This window comes from Balaenoptera musculus, chromosome 8 (genome assembly GCF_009873245.2).
Source record: "Balaenoptera musculus isolate JJ_BM4_2016_0621 chromosome 8, mBalMus1.pri.v3, whole genome shotgun sequence".
Lineage (NCBI taxonomy): Eukaryota > Metazoa > Chordata > Mammalia > Artiodactyla > Balaenopteridae > Balaenoptera > Balaenoptera musculus.
In genome coordinates, this window is record NC_045792.1 from 39,687,305 (window position 1) to 39,705,428 (window position 18,124).

General features: G+C 44.4%; 1 protein-coding gene across 3 annotated transcripts in view; it reads right to left on the reverse strand.

Annotated features, from left to right (window-relative positions):
- FAT3 (FAT atypical cadherin 3) overlaps positions 1-18,124 on the reverse strand; it is a 563,032-nt gene that overhangs the window by 32,820 nt on the left and 512,088 nt on the right. For all 3 annotated transcript variants that reach the window (XM_036859223.1, XM_036859224.1, XM_036859222.1), the window contains exons 17-20: positions 17,452-17,649; positions 13,754-14,552; positions 2,257-2,391; positions 318-475 (exon numbers count right to left, since the gene is read on the reverse strand). In XM_036859223.1, the coding sequence (XP_036715118.1) occupies positions 318-475; positions 2,257-2,391; positions 13,754-14,552; positions 17,452-17,649 (1,290 nt within the window). The remainder of the gene's footprint in view (positions 1-317; positions 476-2,256; positions 2,392-13,753; positions 14,553-17,451; positions 17,650-18,124) is intronic.

The window sequence follows — 18,124 nt, forward strand, 5'->3', positions numbered from 1 at the left end:
TTGAAAGGACCACCCTGCCGTGGAATTGATTAGGAAACACATTCTAATGAACTGTTGAGTGATTACAACTCAAAGGAGGCCGGCTCTTGAACCTACTCTAGACAGAGGTGCCCCCGTCTCCGCAGAGCTATTTCTGAAGCTGAATGTACAAAAGGAAATGGGGTGTTGGCACACTTCCCAGTTCTGCTGCTGCCCTGGCCCTAAAGTCGGCTTCTGGTTTCTGAACTTAAAAGACAAAATGATTTCAGACCCCAATCCAAGAGCCAAAATACTAACATGAGAACTGACTGCGGGAAAAGATAACCTATTTTAATTACCTTCAGAATGATGCAGGGATTTGCTCTGGTGTACATTATAATCCCATTGCTTTGCAGTGTTCGCAGACGCAGGGCCAGCTTAAAGTCCTCTTCTTTGCTATTTTCAGAAAGCCGGTATTTGATGTAACTGTTTCCAGCAAAGCTGAGAGAAGTGTGCCCTGAAAAGACCATGACGAGGAGATATAGATACTTTTAACATCCGGAAACGAGCAGGGACACGTGAAATCACCCAACAGCTACCAAGCACGTGGATGAAAGACCATGGGAAGTTAGGGAAGGCACTGAGGAGAAACCCTGTTGCATTAAAAACTGGTTCTCCATTTCAGGTCACACTCTAATTTCAAAGTGAAAAAAAATTTTACTAGTCAGATGCTGAAAAATCTTAGTTCTCTCATGTCAAGGGCAACTTGGTATATTCTCTAACCTGAATTTTCTTAGTGTCACTAAATTCCCAATTCCTATTTTCTAAAATTAGCACTCTTAAAAGATATCCCTTTATGCCCACCCCTCATCACTTAGATATTTAAGAATTTTCAATTCTATGAAACAACGGAAAGACAAAACCATTCTCAAAGAATATCCATAGTCCCCAAGTATCCTAATGCAGAACAGGCAACTTAGGTCATTTGCACAAATGTTGACAAGGATAATGATAGAAAGGAAGTTCATGTCTTGTGCAGTCACAGCTCTGCCTTTTGACCATTAATTTCAAGGCTCACCTTCCTAGAATCTTTAGTTGCACCCACATCACCCAATTCTGAGTTAACCCTCTCTTTTTTTATTGTCTCCAGCTTTATGTTTTAACAAGCAAAGTAACGGCTGAAAAGCCCTCTCACTGGGGGGGAAGGGTGGAAAGTGTGGAAATATACCAAATGGATGATAATTGTGGACAATGAAGAGTTTTCCATATGGAAAGGAGAAGGGAGATGGGCAGAAAGGGACATCTGAAGTTAGGAGACTTGGCCTTATTGTCACCCTGCAGGCCCACCTGCTGTGCACACAGCAGGTGTGCTGGGGTGAGGTCAGCCTAAATATCTTTTAAGTCTAAGCCTTAGAAGCCTTCAAAGGCAAGTATGTGGGTGATCCCTTCAGTTCAGGGGCAGCTCCATTCTCGAAGTCAACTCTGAAAGAGCTTTGGCTTCCATTTTTAAGAACAGTGCTTGTCTTTGCAAAGGCTGAGTTTCTAGAACCCAGTGCTTAACAAGTGCCTTGCAAATACTAGGCGTATTTATTCCCATTATAATGGCTATTATAATCATCACTCAATAAATATTTCTTGTATTCCAAAATTGGTATCGGCGTGCCTATATTTGAAATACATCTTCTACCAAAAAAAGGGTTCTATTGGTACCAAAAATGAACAGGACTCTTTTTAGAGGAAAGAAGTGGTAGAGCATATGTGAATCAAAACAAGTATTGAAGTTGAGTGATGATCAGAAATGAAGGATCATTTGGATTGAAATAACACAAATACTGATTTTTTCTTCTTTCTTTAAGAAACCGAGGTGCGCACCTCCCTCTCCTTTTGGGAACACGCAGTTAGTTGTACATGTGCAGTGGAGAGTCTTCTTGATCTAGGCTGGACTTACCCTACAGAAGGTCAACTGAACTGGCTCAGCTTTACCTTCTGTTGAAAGGTGGAGGCTCTGAACATCAAAGGCTATGCCACAGATACTCCGACTCCTCTGCCTAACCAACAGCCTTCTATTTTCCATAATTTCACACCCTTAACATCCATGTGACATGACTGAAACACATGCTGTGACCTCCCATTATATAAGGAGCCCACAGGCATTGCATGTTTCCTGAGCACAGGCTGCAGCTGTAATAAATCTCAAGTATTTGAGGGGGGAGGCTAGCTGGGGTCCATTCGGAAGGAAAACGTTGCATGCAGACAGAATGTGAATTTAGACCCTCGTCATCCTGCCCCGCTCTGCACCTGAGCACTCTCCGAGCTTCCCCGGTGGACACTGGCAGAGGAACGGTCTCCTGCTGGCTTCGTAACCGACACACTGCATGTCCCCTGGACACGGCTTCTCCACGCAAGGATCGTTGGACCCTGGGCACAGTCCTCCTGTGACAGAGGGGAACACGCATGATCAGTAGAAAGGCAATCACTCGACACTCCAGGAAGTCCAGGAAGCACAGGAATGGTTCAAGAGCTGGGCTCTACAGGCTCTGAGCTGAGAGACAAAGTGGCCGCCCAGAAGCAGGAATGCCTGTGTGAGCTTCACCTGGTGTGGGTGCCCATCAAACATCCCCACATCTGCCAAAAGCTCACTGCCAGAGTGAAGTACGTTGGGGACAAAGGGTCAATGGAGCTCCTCTGTTAAGGCTAAAATATGCTAAGGTTGGGACCGGGCCAACTTCTGGTGAAGAAAGATCATACCATGTGGGCTCTGGTAGTCTTTATTGGATGGGGCTCCTGCATACTGGGGGCCATTTGAATGCATCACTTGAGTTTAGACTTCTTCTATGCTCCTTGCCTGGAGCCCTGAAAATCTTAGGTAGACTTCAGAAGACGTTAGCTGTTGTTTTCAGATTGAGGGAAAAAAAACTTTTCTAAAGAAAAGTATAACTCATTCTAAATTGTGACAGCACAACTCGCATTGTTTCCCAAGCCCTTCTGCTCCCTGCTATTGTATCGATTAGCTGTAAGTGTGCCCCGCTGGCTATCAAACATAGCAGAATTTTCCTTGGCAAAGGAAGGCTTCCTTTGCACCTGTTCAATGTTCATAGCACAGTGAGATGAAAGATTAATTCCTCAGAAAGGAAATTCTGGAAGGCAGATTAGCTGATTAAGGTAGAATTCAAGCCCCAAGGGAGTTTTTCAGAACTGTGGTGACGGCAACTATGGGTCCATTGAAGAAAATGCACTTTCCGAAGGTCTTGGATATTTCAAATGTAATTAGGCCAGAGTTTAGGTGGTAAAAGGACTGTAGAAAAGAAGACACAAATTGAAAACAACTCACAGTTGGGTTAGCAGTGGCCTGAAGAAGCACCTTTTCTCTGTGAACCAAGAACACACTGGGCCTTAGCAGTATCTTTCCTCAGCAAGATCTGGCCCATTCTCATCTTCCTTTCTATACCAACTCTTTCCTCCTCATTAAGCATATTATTCCATTATACAGTCATTTCTTTGTCCAGCAGAAAGCAGACATTTAATGCTAACTACACATAAACATTTTAGGAACTGTAATCCTGGAGGGGAGAGATGTAAGTAGCACTAGCAAACTCAGAGTTCATAAATCCTATTTTCCACTGGTTGAGAGCTCAGCCATAAAAGATACTCTTGGCAATGATCCAGCTTACAAAGTCTTAGAAGATGAAGGGATTTTTAACTGAAAATTTGGAATGATCTTCACAAATGGTTCTAAAAGACCTGAGTGCCCTGAAATACATCTTCCTCATTTCATTCCAATAAATCTTTATTCCTGCCATGGATTTATCAGTATTTATGGAACCTAAAACAGCTGTTCAGCTACCTTATGATCTGTTTCAAGTGGCTTTTGATACCAGATTTTTAATTCTTTAACTTTTAATTTTTTAATTTTTTTGGCCACACCATGTGGCATGCGGAATCTTAGTTCCCTGACAAGGGATCAAACCCGTGCCCCCCGCAGTGGAAGCGCAAAGTCTTAACCACTGGACCACCCGGGAAGTCCCTTCAAGAGGCTTTTGATAACCAGTTTTGGAATTTTTGATGCATTCATCCAACAACAAAAAAATTTTTTAGGGCCAGCGAGGTAATAGGCCTGGACATATAAAGATGAAAAAAAAAAAAAAATCCCATCTCTTCCTCCCCACAGGAAACAACACACACACAAACACATGATTACAGTACAATAAAGTAACTGCTTTGCTAGAGGTATGGGAGTGCAAGGGAAGCCCTAGAGGAGGAACAATTGTGTTTCCTGGGAGAATGTCAGAAGTCCTTGCAGAGGAAGAAAGCATTTTAAAAACTCTGGCTTGAAGGATGAGCTCTTTTGAGTCGCAAGGAACTGTGTTTCTTGGGACTGAATCTACCATCGTTAGTGGCTTGACCGCATGCACGTGTTAATGTTTACTTAAGGTAAGTTCACAACTCTCCCAGCCTACTCTGTGCTGTCTCCATGATCGGATTCATTTCCGTTTCTGAGGCCTGCAAACTCCTAGGTGGCTCCTACCTGTTGACTAGTTAGCATGGGCTCAGAAATGGAACCACGCCACAGGGAGGTAGCAATGAGCATAAATGAATCACGGAATTCATCCCATCAAATGGATACAACTCTAAATTACCTGGGCATTAACTTCCAGTTAGACATGGGAACAGTAATTTATGTATTTAAGAAGTCTGTTCCTCTCCATTCTGTGGACGTGCCTCTTCCCATGTCCGATTTTAGCCGGCCAAAAGATATCCTTTCTATAAATGTCTGTGTTTGTTTCTGAGATACAGCTCCATATACTGCATTCAGGGTCTTTTTTGCCCTAATGCAATGGCTACATTGCTTAGAAAACTTGCATTATCAGTAATGCAGTTTCAAAGCCTCTGTTTTAAAGGGGAAAAGAGGACTAGATAATTTCAAACCCATGATAGCAAGGCTATTTTCTCCTGCCAGGAGTTATGGTAAAAAAAAATAAGATTAAAAAAAATTTAAGAAAAATTAAAAAAAAACAACAACAAAAAAACCCAGCTGTGAGTGCATATAATAAAGGCTAAACACTGTATATTTCAGAATAAACACAGCATTTGAGTACTTCTCCCTTTTATTCACATATTTTGGCCTTTTCTTTTACCACCAGTCCTGCCCTGGTAATTAGCATTGGGCTTCTCACTTTATCACCCATATCGCTTATACTGGGTTAAAGCACAGAGTCACTTCGATCAATAACTGGAGTTCAAATTCACAGCTCTTTTTCTTCTTCTTTCCTTATGTCATAACCGTAGAACCCATATAGTTAAATTCATTAAATTAATGAATTGCGTTAGATCCAGTCCCCCTTATAAAAACTCTAGCTGGAAGACAGATAGAAAATATATTAATATATTATAATAAGTGCATTCTAAATTAATATTAATATAAATATTAAACATATAATAATGTATATTTCTATTCATTCCAGCAGTCATTGACTTTGACAGCTTATTTTTCCTTCCTTTTCTTTTCAATAGGTTTCCTAAGGCAGAAGGGACAGTTCTGGCAAGCGATCTGTCTCTCGATGCTTTAAAAATCCTAGGGGCGCCTCCTCCCTGCTTCCCAGCCAGGGGCGGGAGTAGTAGGGGACCAGTAGCTGGTTCCAGCTGCTGCTGTCAGTTTGCTCTGCTCTCTTGTGGCTCAAGGAAGTATGAAGGCAGATTAGAGGCTGGAGGTCAGTGTAAATGTAACACGCTCCTTAGCTGGGGGCAGATGTGAGCATGTGCACGAAATGCAGTCTTTTCCAAGTAGAGACAGACTTCTGGTTGCTGAAAAAACAGGTTTCCCCAATCCAAATACTCCCCATATGCGATACCGTAGTTCTTCCCTCTCTTCAACTATGATAAGAAATTAGGGCCTTTCTGAAATATTTATCGTGAGAGGGACTTGACCCTCATACGCCAACCCTGAACAGTGCCGTGTGTCCTTTGACCTCCGATGTACCCAGGCCTGGGTCTTGGGGACACTTTCCTGGGGATAACAACCCTCTTCCCAGCCAAAGCCGTAAAGTTTCCAGCAACATAGAATCCAGTGTGCTTCCAATGGGTGTTGAGGGGTTAACTTGTTTTTAGAAAACATATGCTCACATCATCCCCTTTGCAGAGAAGCACTCATACCTAGGAGACTTAAAGACCCTCTCTCTGGTGGAAGAAAGTGCCTCATCCACTCCCGTACAACCGTTAAGGGACGACAGTGTCTGCTGCCATTGGCTTCTGGGAGGAAGTTTATCTTATTAACTATCGTTAAATAATCCAGGTTTAATTAACTTGTGCTGTGATCAGTGACAGCTTGGGGGGAATGCAGGCTCTAGACCTTCATGCTCTGCATCTCCAGGCATCCATCAGTTTGCTGCCAGAGTGAGCATGAAGGGAGAAGGGTCCCACTTTCTCAAACCAACTGACACCATTTGCGGTGAGTCAGGGCAGGGCAGGAGGATCAGATGTTTTTAGCAATTGTCAGAGCATAAAGCAGGCAGAGACATCTCTGTTTCCCATCCCTAGGCCCGCTCTGGAAGGTGGGGCAGTGTAATAGGAAAGGGTGTGGCATTGACAAGTAGCAGCCTGGATTTTGGCCCTGACTAGTTATTCAACGTATTTCCTGTGTGGCTCTGAACAAGTCACTTGACTTCTCTGGGTCTTGCTTTTCTTTTGTGAAAAATGAGGATAATGATTCTTCATAGAGTTGTGAGCATTAGACGGGCTAATGTATGTGAAAGCAACTTGTAAAGAAAAAAATTTAGAGTAAAAACAAATTACTACAAGGTCCCCAAACTGGATAACACTAGCCTGACAATATGGCAGAGATCGAAACTCCAGTGTAATCCTTTTCTTGCTGTTCTTTCTGGGTCAGATTCACGATTTTTAAACTGACAGATGATATGAAATACTGTGTGCATGGGAGGAGCTTTGTATTAATCAGCGTCACAGGCCATGTGCAGCTGGGTCAGCCCCTTCACAAGCTTATCTCGGGCAGAGGTATTCTTTTCACAAAGCCTCTCTACCAGGAGAAATGTGCACATGATGTGGTCATTCATCACAAGGTTTCCCACCCCTGAAACTTCACTCGGGTGGAAATTTAGGTCACTTTCTACAGAGCTGACAATATACAATTCACTTGAGCAGAAGCTCAGAGCTTTGGAACCTGCAGGGAGGAGGAAGGTGATACTCCCGTGGTTTTAAAAGGGTCTTACTTCCCTATGTATGACTCTCCTCTCCTTATCTCCCCAGAATTCCCACAGCTCCCAGTGTTAAGTCTATGCCTTTAGCTAATACATCAGTATTTAGCTGTGATTATTATTGCTGCCACTTTGAGCTTATTCAACCTCTTGATTTATATCACTGCCTCATTATACTGAGAATCTAATGACTGATGGTAAACATCCTACACCCATGTGAGTTCACATGCTTTGCCAAGATGCCATGTCTCAGCCAATGCCACATAAGTCAATAAGCTTCCTTCTTAATTCCTGGCCTGCATGAAGTTTTAAAACACATTCTCCTGAGGTCCCTTGAGTTTGAAGTGGTTTCTTGTGGTTCTCCCAGAAGCACAGAATCATGCTGATTGGTGTTTGCTTGGCTCCGCCATATTTTCTGGATGATTCCGCTAAAGGCTAAGTACAGTTTCATTCAAGATATCCTCTCTGGGGCAGCTGTGTGTGGATGGAATATATAAGAGATTATCCACATGGTGAGAAGCTGGTATCACCTCCACAGTGGGCACCTCCAAACCTCTCCTGGCACTTCCAGGACTCATGCATGCTGGAGATCAGGGATCTGCAGAGACATATCTGTTGTGAATGAGAAATAAAAACTTCCCAGTTTTTAGGGGGAACCTGGTTAAGATTCGGAGACAACACTAAATTATTCAGAATCCCTGGGGTTGGGACAATGGGCTCTGTCCTTTGAGAATTAGCATTAGCAATCCCCAGCCCAAGTGCAAACCCAATCTCAGGTTGTTTTATGTTTTTTAAAAACTCATCAAGGCTAAGTTTTAAGTGTCTTACTGCCTTGCAGAAGCTTTCATCATTTTATTGTATTTTATTGTGCTTATGAGAAGTACATCACTGTGCTGCCTCTCACAGGCTCCATTTACCTGTCCTACCATATTTTCCCAGGACTGTCCAGACTCCCCACCATCCAACTCAATCCAACTGAGCTCCCTGTTGTTCGCTCAGTACATGATGCCGGTTCTTGGTCCATGAGGATGCGGACCATGTTAGCCCCACTCACCACTGTATCTCCAGCAGCCCGCCTAGGGCTTGGAAGGGTATTTAATTCACTGTTGAGTGAGTGAGCAAATGAAAGGGTGCCCCGAATCCCTGGGCTTTTCTCTTCACTTCTCTCTCTGCTCAAAATGCCTTCCCAGGACTATTCATTGATTCCAACGCCTTTCGTGGACTCCTTCAAGTAAAACAGAGGATTCCTTCCTTTATGCTTATTCTGTGCCCCAACTACACGAATTACAACTCTTTCTAGCTCCTATTGTTCACAGCCGAGGAGCAAAGGAACTTCTGCTGTTTGTCTAGGAAAAGAGGATTCAAGGGGTCCTAAAAACCATCCTTAGATGACTGGAGGGCAACTTGTACAGGAAGGGTTAGACAGGTCAGGTTCTGTGTGGCTCTAAATGCTGGAGCTGGGTGACATCACAAGGAGGTGGATTTTGGTGCCCTAGAAGACAGAAGTTGTCTTAGGTCCATCTTGTGAGGTAGTGAGTGCCCGGACTGGGGTTCAAACCTTGGCTGAATTATTGTGCCAGGAGTACAGTAAACAGGATGTCTGTAGTGGGTGGGAGGTTGGACTGGGTGAATTTCAAGTTCCTTTCGAATCTGTGCAGAGGTGATAGGGTACAGTGGTTAGGACTGCCAGGTGTGAATCCTAGCTTGACCCTTACTAAGTTTGTGACCTTGAGCAAGTCAACTGATCTTTCCAAGTCCAAGTTTCCTTAGCTTTTGAGGAAAGTTAATGATACCTACCCTTTAGGGTTATGATGAGGGTTGAGTGCAATGACACATGTGTGGAAACAGCACAGTAACAGGTCACTGCTCAATAGATGTTAGTTGCTATGTTTGTCCCTGCCTTCATCTGGGCACTGCACTGCACACGGTTTCTCAACTCTATTCCTTGGCTCTAATGCTCCTCAGCCTGGACCACTGCCTCCCCATCACCTACCTGATTCTAGGCATCCTTTCAGAGCTAGTGCAGGTGACATCACCCTCAGTGTTCTTCTCCCTGCCCTGCAAACCCTTACAGTGGCATCATACACCACCGGCTGAGGGCGCGGCTGCCGTCAACCTCACCCCTGCCAGCACAGGGCTCACCCACGGCAGACGCTCCACGCATTTTACTGGAGCTCCGGTTTCTAGTCTGGGTTCCATATCTGAACCAGGACTAGACAAATCAGGCATCCACTTCCACCAACATCCTCATAAACACATTGGTCTTAAAGTCTGATGGTCTCATGGCGAGTCCATTCTCTTGGACAAGCGTCTCCTTTTTGAAATATTTCTAGATTAGACTTTTGAAAAAAATCAATGAAAATTTTCCAAAATGGACAATCACCACTGCCCCACGGGCTGCCCCAATGCTCTGTCCTCTGGCTTCCGCAGAGGAGCTCAAGGGCCTTTATCATTCCCCATCGTTTAGGTTGGTGTCGGGCTTTCTTACACAAGTGCCAAAGTTCACCGAACATCTAAAGTTTACCAGGAGCTACCTCACGACCTCAGAACTCTGTATCTCTCAAACTTCTGTTCAAACGTGATGCTTCATGGGGGCTGGAATGTAATGAGGCTCTTTGGCACTAAATTTCAAGCCTGTTTTCGTTTTGTCAAAGCAACTCAGCATTTTGGTTCAAGATGTTAATGATGTTAATTTGAGCCAAAAAAAGTCTGCATGAGAGAAAGATGGGTTGGAAGTTGGGAGGAGGGTAGAATATTGAGGCCAAATCTGTATAAATATTATTACACAGCCCAGAATGGGCAGCTACCTCTATTTATCATCTTAATTATTCCACCAAGTGGTGGGAAAGTCCATTTATTGTATCTGCCAGCCTTCTAGGGTAAAAAGACAAGCAGCAATACCGGGTGTGCGTGTGTGTGTGTGTATGTGTGTGTGTCTGGGGGCCTGGGGGCATTTACTGACTTCAATTACCTCTCCTTTCCAATAAATGAGAAAATGTCTAAAATGATTAATGCTTTCCTTAACAGTTCTTCACTGTATTTTTATTTAAGAGGATAATTTAGAAAAACTGAGAGAGCTATTACTATTATAATTAAGAGTTTGCCCTCTGAACCCAGCAGAAAGTTTTTCTATTTTATGTTGATGTGAGATTTCTTAGAGTTTGGTTTCCTCACCGCCAGAATTAGAATCACCCAGGCTACATATATAGTGACTCCTAGGCTCCACCCAAAACCTCCTGCTATATTTGAGTGTGGGCCTCAGTAGTGGGCATTTCCAGTAAGCCACAGGCATACTGGAGTCTGAGATCCTCTGCTATCCTGCCATGGGTCTGTAAGAAAAAATGGGGTTATTTGAATATTCTTATAGAGTACATAGCACTGGGGTTATGAATCATATAAAAAATGGAAGAATTCCTGTTTTTAAGATGCAGGTAATAAAACAGGGGCCCAAGATGAACCTTTATTGAATCAGCATGCCCTTCTCACCAGCCGTATGGCCCTGGGCAAGGCAGGGAGCTACCACATTTATAAAAGGGAGATTATCGTATATCAGCTGCTGAAGATGGGGATTGGGCCAGATGATGTTTTGATGTCCTTTTACCACTAAAATCCAGTATTTTATTTTGCAGCTTAATTACAAGAGTGACTTAAAGGTGAAAAGAGGTTGAGAAGTGGGGCTGAGTCTGCACAGAGTTCTTGCTCAGGAAATGCTCGCGTTTTAAACCGAGAAAGCCTCCTCTTGGGATGTCTGGGGGCCGAATCACAAAAACTTCCAGCATTCTGGGTTTCCTGGGAGTAGAAAGATTTATGGGAACTCGAGGACAGGAGTCCTGGGCCAGGATACCACCTTGAAACTCATCGCACTTAAAATATCAGTGTCTCATGCAAAATGCAGAGCAAGACCCCTCTCTCCAACAAAATCTAAATCCCTGCTTTGAAGAAAACTGCTAAGCCTGCCCTCCCCTTGTCTCTTCTTGATGAACTCATACTCATCCCTCAAAACTTAGAATATAGGTGGTCTCTGGTGCCTAAATGTCACAGAAAGCTTTCCTCTGGCCACGATAGGGACTCTGTCCTTTTTCCTCCCCAGCATTCCTTATAACACTATTAATGCAAACAGGTACTTGCAACAGCTGAGTTCACAATGGCCAGCTCCTAAGAGCAGGGACTGTCTTTTTTCACTTTGAATCTGCAGTGCCTAGGACATTGCTGGCACTGCAGTTTTTTACTGAATGAAATGAGTTCTCAGAGCACAAAGATTAATTAACTGGTTTAGTTTCTCCTGCAGAGTCTGCCCTGTCCTGTCTCGAACCTCTTTTGAACCCTGCTGTGAATCACTGCAGGAAGGCTCTAGCAGAGCTTTGGTGCATAAATCAATTTGCCTACAAAGGAAATATAGGTAGGGTCTGGACAGCTGGCATTCATAAATCTTGCATGTTTGTGGCATCTGCCAGAAATGCATTTCACCTAGCACACATGCTTGGAGTTACTTTGGAGCTACTTTGGAGCTAATTTACATATTCAACAGTTTGGACATCACTGCATCTACCTGATGAAAACGCAAACAGAATTCACTGGGGACCACAGAGTGAGTGGCCAGCACTCTTCTAGGCTGCTTGGAGGTCATCAAAAGGTCTCTTGGAGGGAGCTGTGATCTCTGGGGCCTTCCTCTGATGAACTCATTCTCCAAAGTGCAGCTCAAAACTTTCTAAAAGGGAAGAGGGCAGGGGCCCTGCCTGTCGTCAGTTACCTAAAGGATGTTTTATAAATGGCTTCTCTTCTGGCCACAGTACCTTTGGGCCAAGTTTTCACTGGCTAGAAAAACTCCAGGTGCAATTTTCTTCGAAGAGGGCAGTGAATTTATGGCGCCACATGTCAGAGAGAGAAAAAGAGGGAGAGGGCAAGGTTTCTTGCTGACCACTGTGGTCATGCGACTCTGTGCAGCTATGGCCTCTGACCAGGGAAGGTCAAGGTTCAGTGACTCTAGTTACATCGACAAATACAAACCATTCCATCTCTGCAGCTCTGAGGACTGAATCCACCCCTTGACTGTGCTCCAGAATATCTGGCCCCTGTTTTTCACTGAAGCAAATCCAGCTGCCTTTACCCTCTGCGATAGCTTCTGAACTTGTTTCCCTGCCTCTGGCCCAGCCCCGTCTAACCCATTCACCTCTGCAGCCAGCAGGCTCTTCATGAAATACAGACCTGATTCTGTCACTTCTCCCCCTCCAATGAGCCAATGGCTCCCACTGCTTTGAGATAATTTCTAGAACTTCACCCTGGCTAATGGCTCTTCTGTGATCACTGGGCCGACTCACAAGTCTCCTTTGTCATCACTGGAAATCTCTTTCAATCCCCTCAGTGTAGGTTACTGTCTTGCCCCTAAGCCTCGTTCAAACAGCCCCTCCACTGGAATGCTGTCCCTCCCCTACCTGTTTTCACACGTCTAATTCCTACTTTTTTTTTTTCTACATTGAAATATAGTTGATTTATATGACGTGTTAGCTTCAGGTGTACAGCAAAGTTATTCAGTTCTACATATATATATATATATATATATATATATGTATATTCTTTTTCAGATTCTTTTCCATTATAGGTTATCACAAGATATTGAATATAGCTCCCTGTGCTATACAGTAGGTGCTTGTTGTTTATTTTACATATAGTACTGTTATCTGTTAATCCCATACTCCTAATTTATACCCTCCACCTTGCCCCTTTGATAACCATAAGTTTGTTTTCTATGACTGAGAGTCAATTTCTGTTTTGTAAATAAGTTCGTTCGTATAATTTTTTTTTAGATTCCACATGTGAGTGATATCATATGATATTTGGTGCAGCCACTATGGAGAACAGTATGGAGGTTCCTTAAAAAACTAAAAATAGAGTTACCGTATGATCCAGCAATCCCACTCCTGGCTGTATATCCAGAAAAGACAAAAACTCTAATCTGAAAAGACACATGCACCCCAATGTTCATCGCAGCACTATTTACAATATGCAAGACATGGAAGGAACCTAATGCCCATTGACAGATGAATGGATAAAGAAGATGTGGTATATATCTATATATATCTATAGATATATATATATACACACACACACACATATGTACAATGGAATATTACTCAGCCATAAAAAAGAATGAAATAATGCCATTTGCAGCAACACAGATGGACCTAGAAATTATCATACTAAGTGAAGTAAGTCAGACAGAGAGAGACTAATTCCTACTTATCTTTTACCTCAACCTAGAGGATAGTCCCTTCAGGAAACCTTCCCTCTTGATAGGGTCCTCCCACAGGACTTTGTACTTCCCCTAACGATACTCATGACGTGGATTATGCCAGCCTGTTTGTATGTCTGTGCCGCCCATAAGCTACATGCCCCACCGGAGAAGGGGCGGAGCTTGTTTTGTTCACCCTGCAGCCCCAGCGTCCCTCATGGTGATGAGGCACATCGCTGGCGGTCAGTAAATATTTTGTCCGATGAGTGAATGAACGAATGCATGCATGCCAGGATGGTAACCCAGGCCACCTCTGAAAGCTCAGGACTGGGGAGGGAACTCTCCGAACCGCACTCACCGTTACAGGTGCAGCGCACGTTCCTGTAGAAACGCGGGCACACGAAGCTGATGCGAGCTGTGCTGTAGGTCATGAGCGCGTGGGAATCCAGCGACAAGCCTTGCTCGCAATGCTGCTCCTGGCAATCCAGCCCGGAGCAGTTCTTCTCCAGGATGGCTGAGATGCGCATGACGTTCTCCAGATGCCTCCTGGCGTTGGACAGCTTCTGGATCAGGTAGGCCGGCTTGTAGAACTCACTGTTGGGCGTCTCCACTGCGAACAGCATGTCCAGCTCATTGGTGCCCGCCACGGGCTGGATGCTGATGATATGCAGGTTGTCCTGTTTCTGGGTGAGGACCGCATTCCGCAGGGTGCGCCGGAACCCGTGCATGTGCAGCCCCACAAAGTCCTCGGGGGACACGTTCTCGAAGCGGATGGTGACGGTGTTCTGCAGCATCTCGTGCACCAGCTGCTCCACGTTCACGACCACGTCGATGGGCACCTGGAAACGGCCATCACTCACTGACACGTTCAGGATGTACTTCCCGCTGTCCAGGCCTCCTAGGGCGATGATTTTCCCGTCATGACTGTTCACCTTGAACAAGCTTTTCTGCTCCGATTTCAGGGCAAATGTGAGGACATCATACACATCTTGATCTGTGGCGTGGATCTTCCCAATGACCCCACCAGGAAAGTCGTCCTCCATGGTGACAATGAAAATTTCCAGGGGGATGGCTGTGGGCTTGTGGATGCTTTCCTCGATGACCCGCACGCGGATGTAGGAGTGAGAAACTTGCTGAGGTTTGCCTGAGTCTTTTGCCTGAAACAACCAACAGAGAGAAAGCCAAGGAAGTAAGAAAAAAAACCATAATAATTAAAAAAAAATCAACAAAACTCGGAAGATGTCTCTTCCTTTAACCACATCTGCTTCTTCCTCCATCCCCCGCCACTATTCTGCAAAATGTTGAGGATGTGCATTTAAGTAAGAGGAGTGATTTATCACCTGGGGTCCCCATATGTACACTCTGTTATGGCCAATAAAATGTGTCAACACAATAAAGCCATGGGGGCTGAATTGGGAGGGAGAACAGAGGGTGCTATGGGATCCAGCATGCCCACAACAGGCTGGCCTTGTTTTAATTTTGGACAGAAGCCACAGGGGAACCCCATAAAGTGGCATTCCCACTTGTAGGAGAAATCTTTGTTCTTTTTGGCTTCTTTGCTTCTGATTGGGCCAGACAGCACTTTTCTGCACATTTAAGAAACAATGTTATTTAAAGTGAGAAGTACACAATATCAAGGTTTAGAATAAAAGATGGTACACTGAAGGGCAAAATAGGTAGCCTGAAAAAACCCATTTTGACTTCCTTCTTTACATAAGAATTGACAGAATCACTACCCTGAAACAGATCTTTACTGAGTACCTGCCATGGGCAATGTGAAGGTAGTCAGTGCTGTAGGACTTCTGAGAAGGGCAGATTCTCAGGGGCTGTGTCCCCAGGGCGGGTATATCTCAGGATGCGGGGCTGCAAAGGACCTTGCAGGCCAGGTACCATCTGGGGAGATGTGTCCTTGTATGTAGAAGGTAGTATAAAACATGGGCTTGGTCATCACAGAGACCTGAGTTTGAATCTTGGCTCTGCCTCTCACTATGTGTCTGGCCTGGAGTAAGTCACTTAACTTCTTCGAGTTTCAATTTCTGTATCTTTAATTTGAATAAAATAGTCACATCTACCTCACAGGATTCTTGTACTGTGGGGATTAACAGACACAGTGATTGCAACGTACTTAGCACAGGCTTGTCTCATAGAAGTACTTAGTATGTGAGAGTTAATGTAATGTTGTTATTTTTATTATTACCATCACCATATGCTTTTAAAAATGAATTATGTGAACCAGAGATGCTGAAATGGAAAATTCATGTAAGAAGAGATAAATTTAGCAAATTAGGTTGAACCTGAAGTGAAACTGTGTATGGCCTCAAAAGACAGTGATGAGTTTGGACTCTATAGGCCAGAGGTTGCCCACTCAGATGTCGAAAACCAGAAAGGTGACAGAAAGGCACGAAGCCACTGGGTGTAAGGTGGCAGACTCATGGGCCTGTGGCCTGAGAAGGACTGGACAGTCATGTCTGCCTAAAGTCTGAAAGAGCCAGAATTCACAAGTTTTCAGGCACTAGGGAGCTCAGATGGTTTTAGTTTAGGGGTTGGCACACCTTTTCTGTAAAGGGCTACATAAGAAATAGTTTAGGCTTTGGGGTTATATGATCTCTACCAACTACTCAACTATCATTCCAGCAGAGAAGAAGCCCAGAGCATATGTAAATGAATCGGTGAGGCTGTGTTCTAATAAAACTTTACTTATAAAAACAGGCTGAGGACAGGATGTGGTTCAGGGGCTATTATAGTCTGTTGACCTCTGGTTTAGTGGAATGACATAATCAAAGTGGACTGATATAATCAAAGTGGAATGATTAGCCTGGAGGGGTGTAGGGATAGATCAGAAAAGAATTAGGCTGAAGCCAGAGGAACACCCAGGAGGCTTCTGCAATAGTATGAGTATCGGGCGATATAGAATAAAGTGGGGTGATGGCAAAGGGAACGTACCTGATGCACAATGGGACCTTATGAAGGCAGAAACGTGCGACTTGGTGGTAGTTTAATATAAGGGACTCGGAGGAGAAAGCTCTCCATGGTGTTTACCAAGTCTGAGATGTGAAATATGCTCTCTAACAACCAGAGAAGGTATGCAAAGAACTGTACTAGCTTCTGTGAGAAGGCACTAAAACTCTCTCCTTGCCCTTGAGGACTTATACTGTGATATAAAATCATTCACATAATATTGTTGGACGCATGGGTGGCAACTGAAGAGTTTATCAATGTGCTCAGAACCAAAAGTCATTAAATTGGAAGGTTTTGTGGAGTAGAGTAAGCCATAATTTATCCAAAGAAATAAGGTACACAATTAAATGCTATATAAAGAATGACTATAGTTATTATTGCCACCATTAATAATGAGTTTAGGTTGCCCTCTGTGCCAATTGTGGGTAAAAAAAGTCACTCAGTTTCACTGATGGACCCACATCTTGGTACTGGCAAAATTTGCACCCAGTGAATTTTTGGCGCTCTCTCTTTCCTGCTCCTATCCACACCCTTCCCATAACTGCCACTTTTGCCTCTTGGTCTCACTTCATTTTATGCCATGACCTTGAAGAAGCTGAAATGTTGGGAGGCCATTGCCATCTCCCTGTTCCCCTCCCTCCTCACTGGGGAAAACTTACCAAGCAGAGGTCTCTTCAAAAGCAGAGGCCATGAAATAGCTCAATCACATTAGGACAAGGATTGGTTGCTTCCCCACTTGGGTTGACCTGGGAAATACTTTTCAGTACCAAGCAGCAAGCCTTGACAAATGAGTTGTCTTTGGGGCTCAACTAGAACCCCAGGAATTTTCAGAATGCAGATTTAAGCCCAGGGACCGTCAGCCCGGCACACCCTACAGGAACGTCCCGCTTGTAACAATGATGCTTCCTTTCTTTCCTGTTCAATTTCACATACAGAGGCCACTTTTATTGGTGTGAAATTGAACTTGAGATTAAAAGGGGAACATTCCTGCGCAGTAGTGAATTATGTTGACTTGCTCGACAAAGAAAACCCAACCAACGGGCCCAGCAACCAGCATGAGAGAAAGCTGGCCGACGCGGGCAGAGGACAAGGCTGTACCTGGACACACAGCACATACTCTGGAGACTCCATGTGCCGGAAGACCACGGCTGAGCGCAGGATCCCATCCGAGTCCAACGCAAATGCCTCCTCTTCGTTTCCCGACAAAATAGAGAAGGAGAAGGGAGGCCCATTGTGAAAGGAGTCTCTGTCTGTCACCACGAGCTGCAAAATGCTGCTGCCTACTGGCTTATTTTCCTGCATAAGAGAGTATATTAAGAGGGAAGATAAAATTACACCTCTCTTCACATTTAAAAAAAAAACCCATCATTACCGGTTGAGAGTGCTGTGCTAGGAACAGGGCTTTTTGCGGAAGGGATTCCCTGTGATATTATCTTGTCTTCTGAAAATGTGCTGGCCTCTGTAAGCGTCATGTTTCCCATCCTTGGCTGCCACCCCACAACTGCCCTGTGAGACAAAGAGCTGCAGGTGAAAACATGAGGACTTGGCTTTGAACGGGTTTGCAGGTTCCAAGGATGCTGCTGGTTACACCTTGTCCTTGAAAGGCTGGAATTGCCCTGAGTTCACCCAAACGGCTCCGGAGATACACGGCGCTCAACAGCCTTCATGACGATGTCAGAAATCCTCTCGGGCCAAGACAACATCAACCTTTCAGGATGGGAAAGCACTTCGTCACGCTTACCACGGTTACGCGGAGGCCCAATGTGGTGAC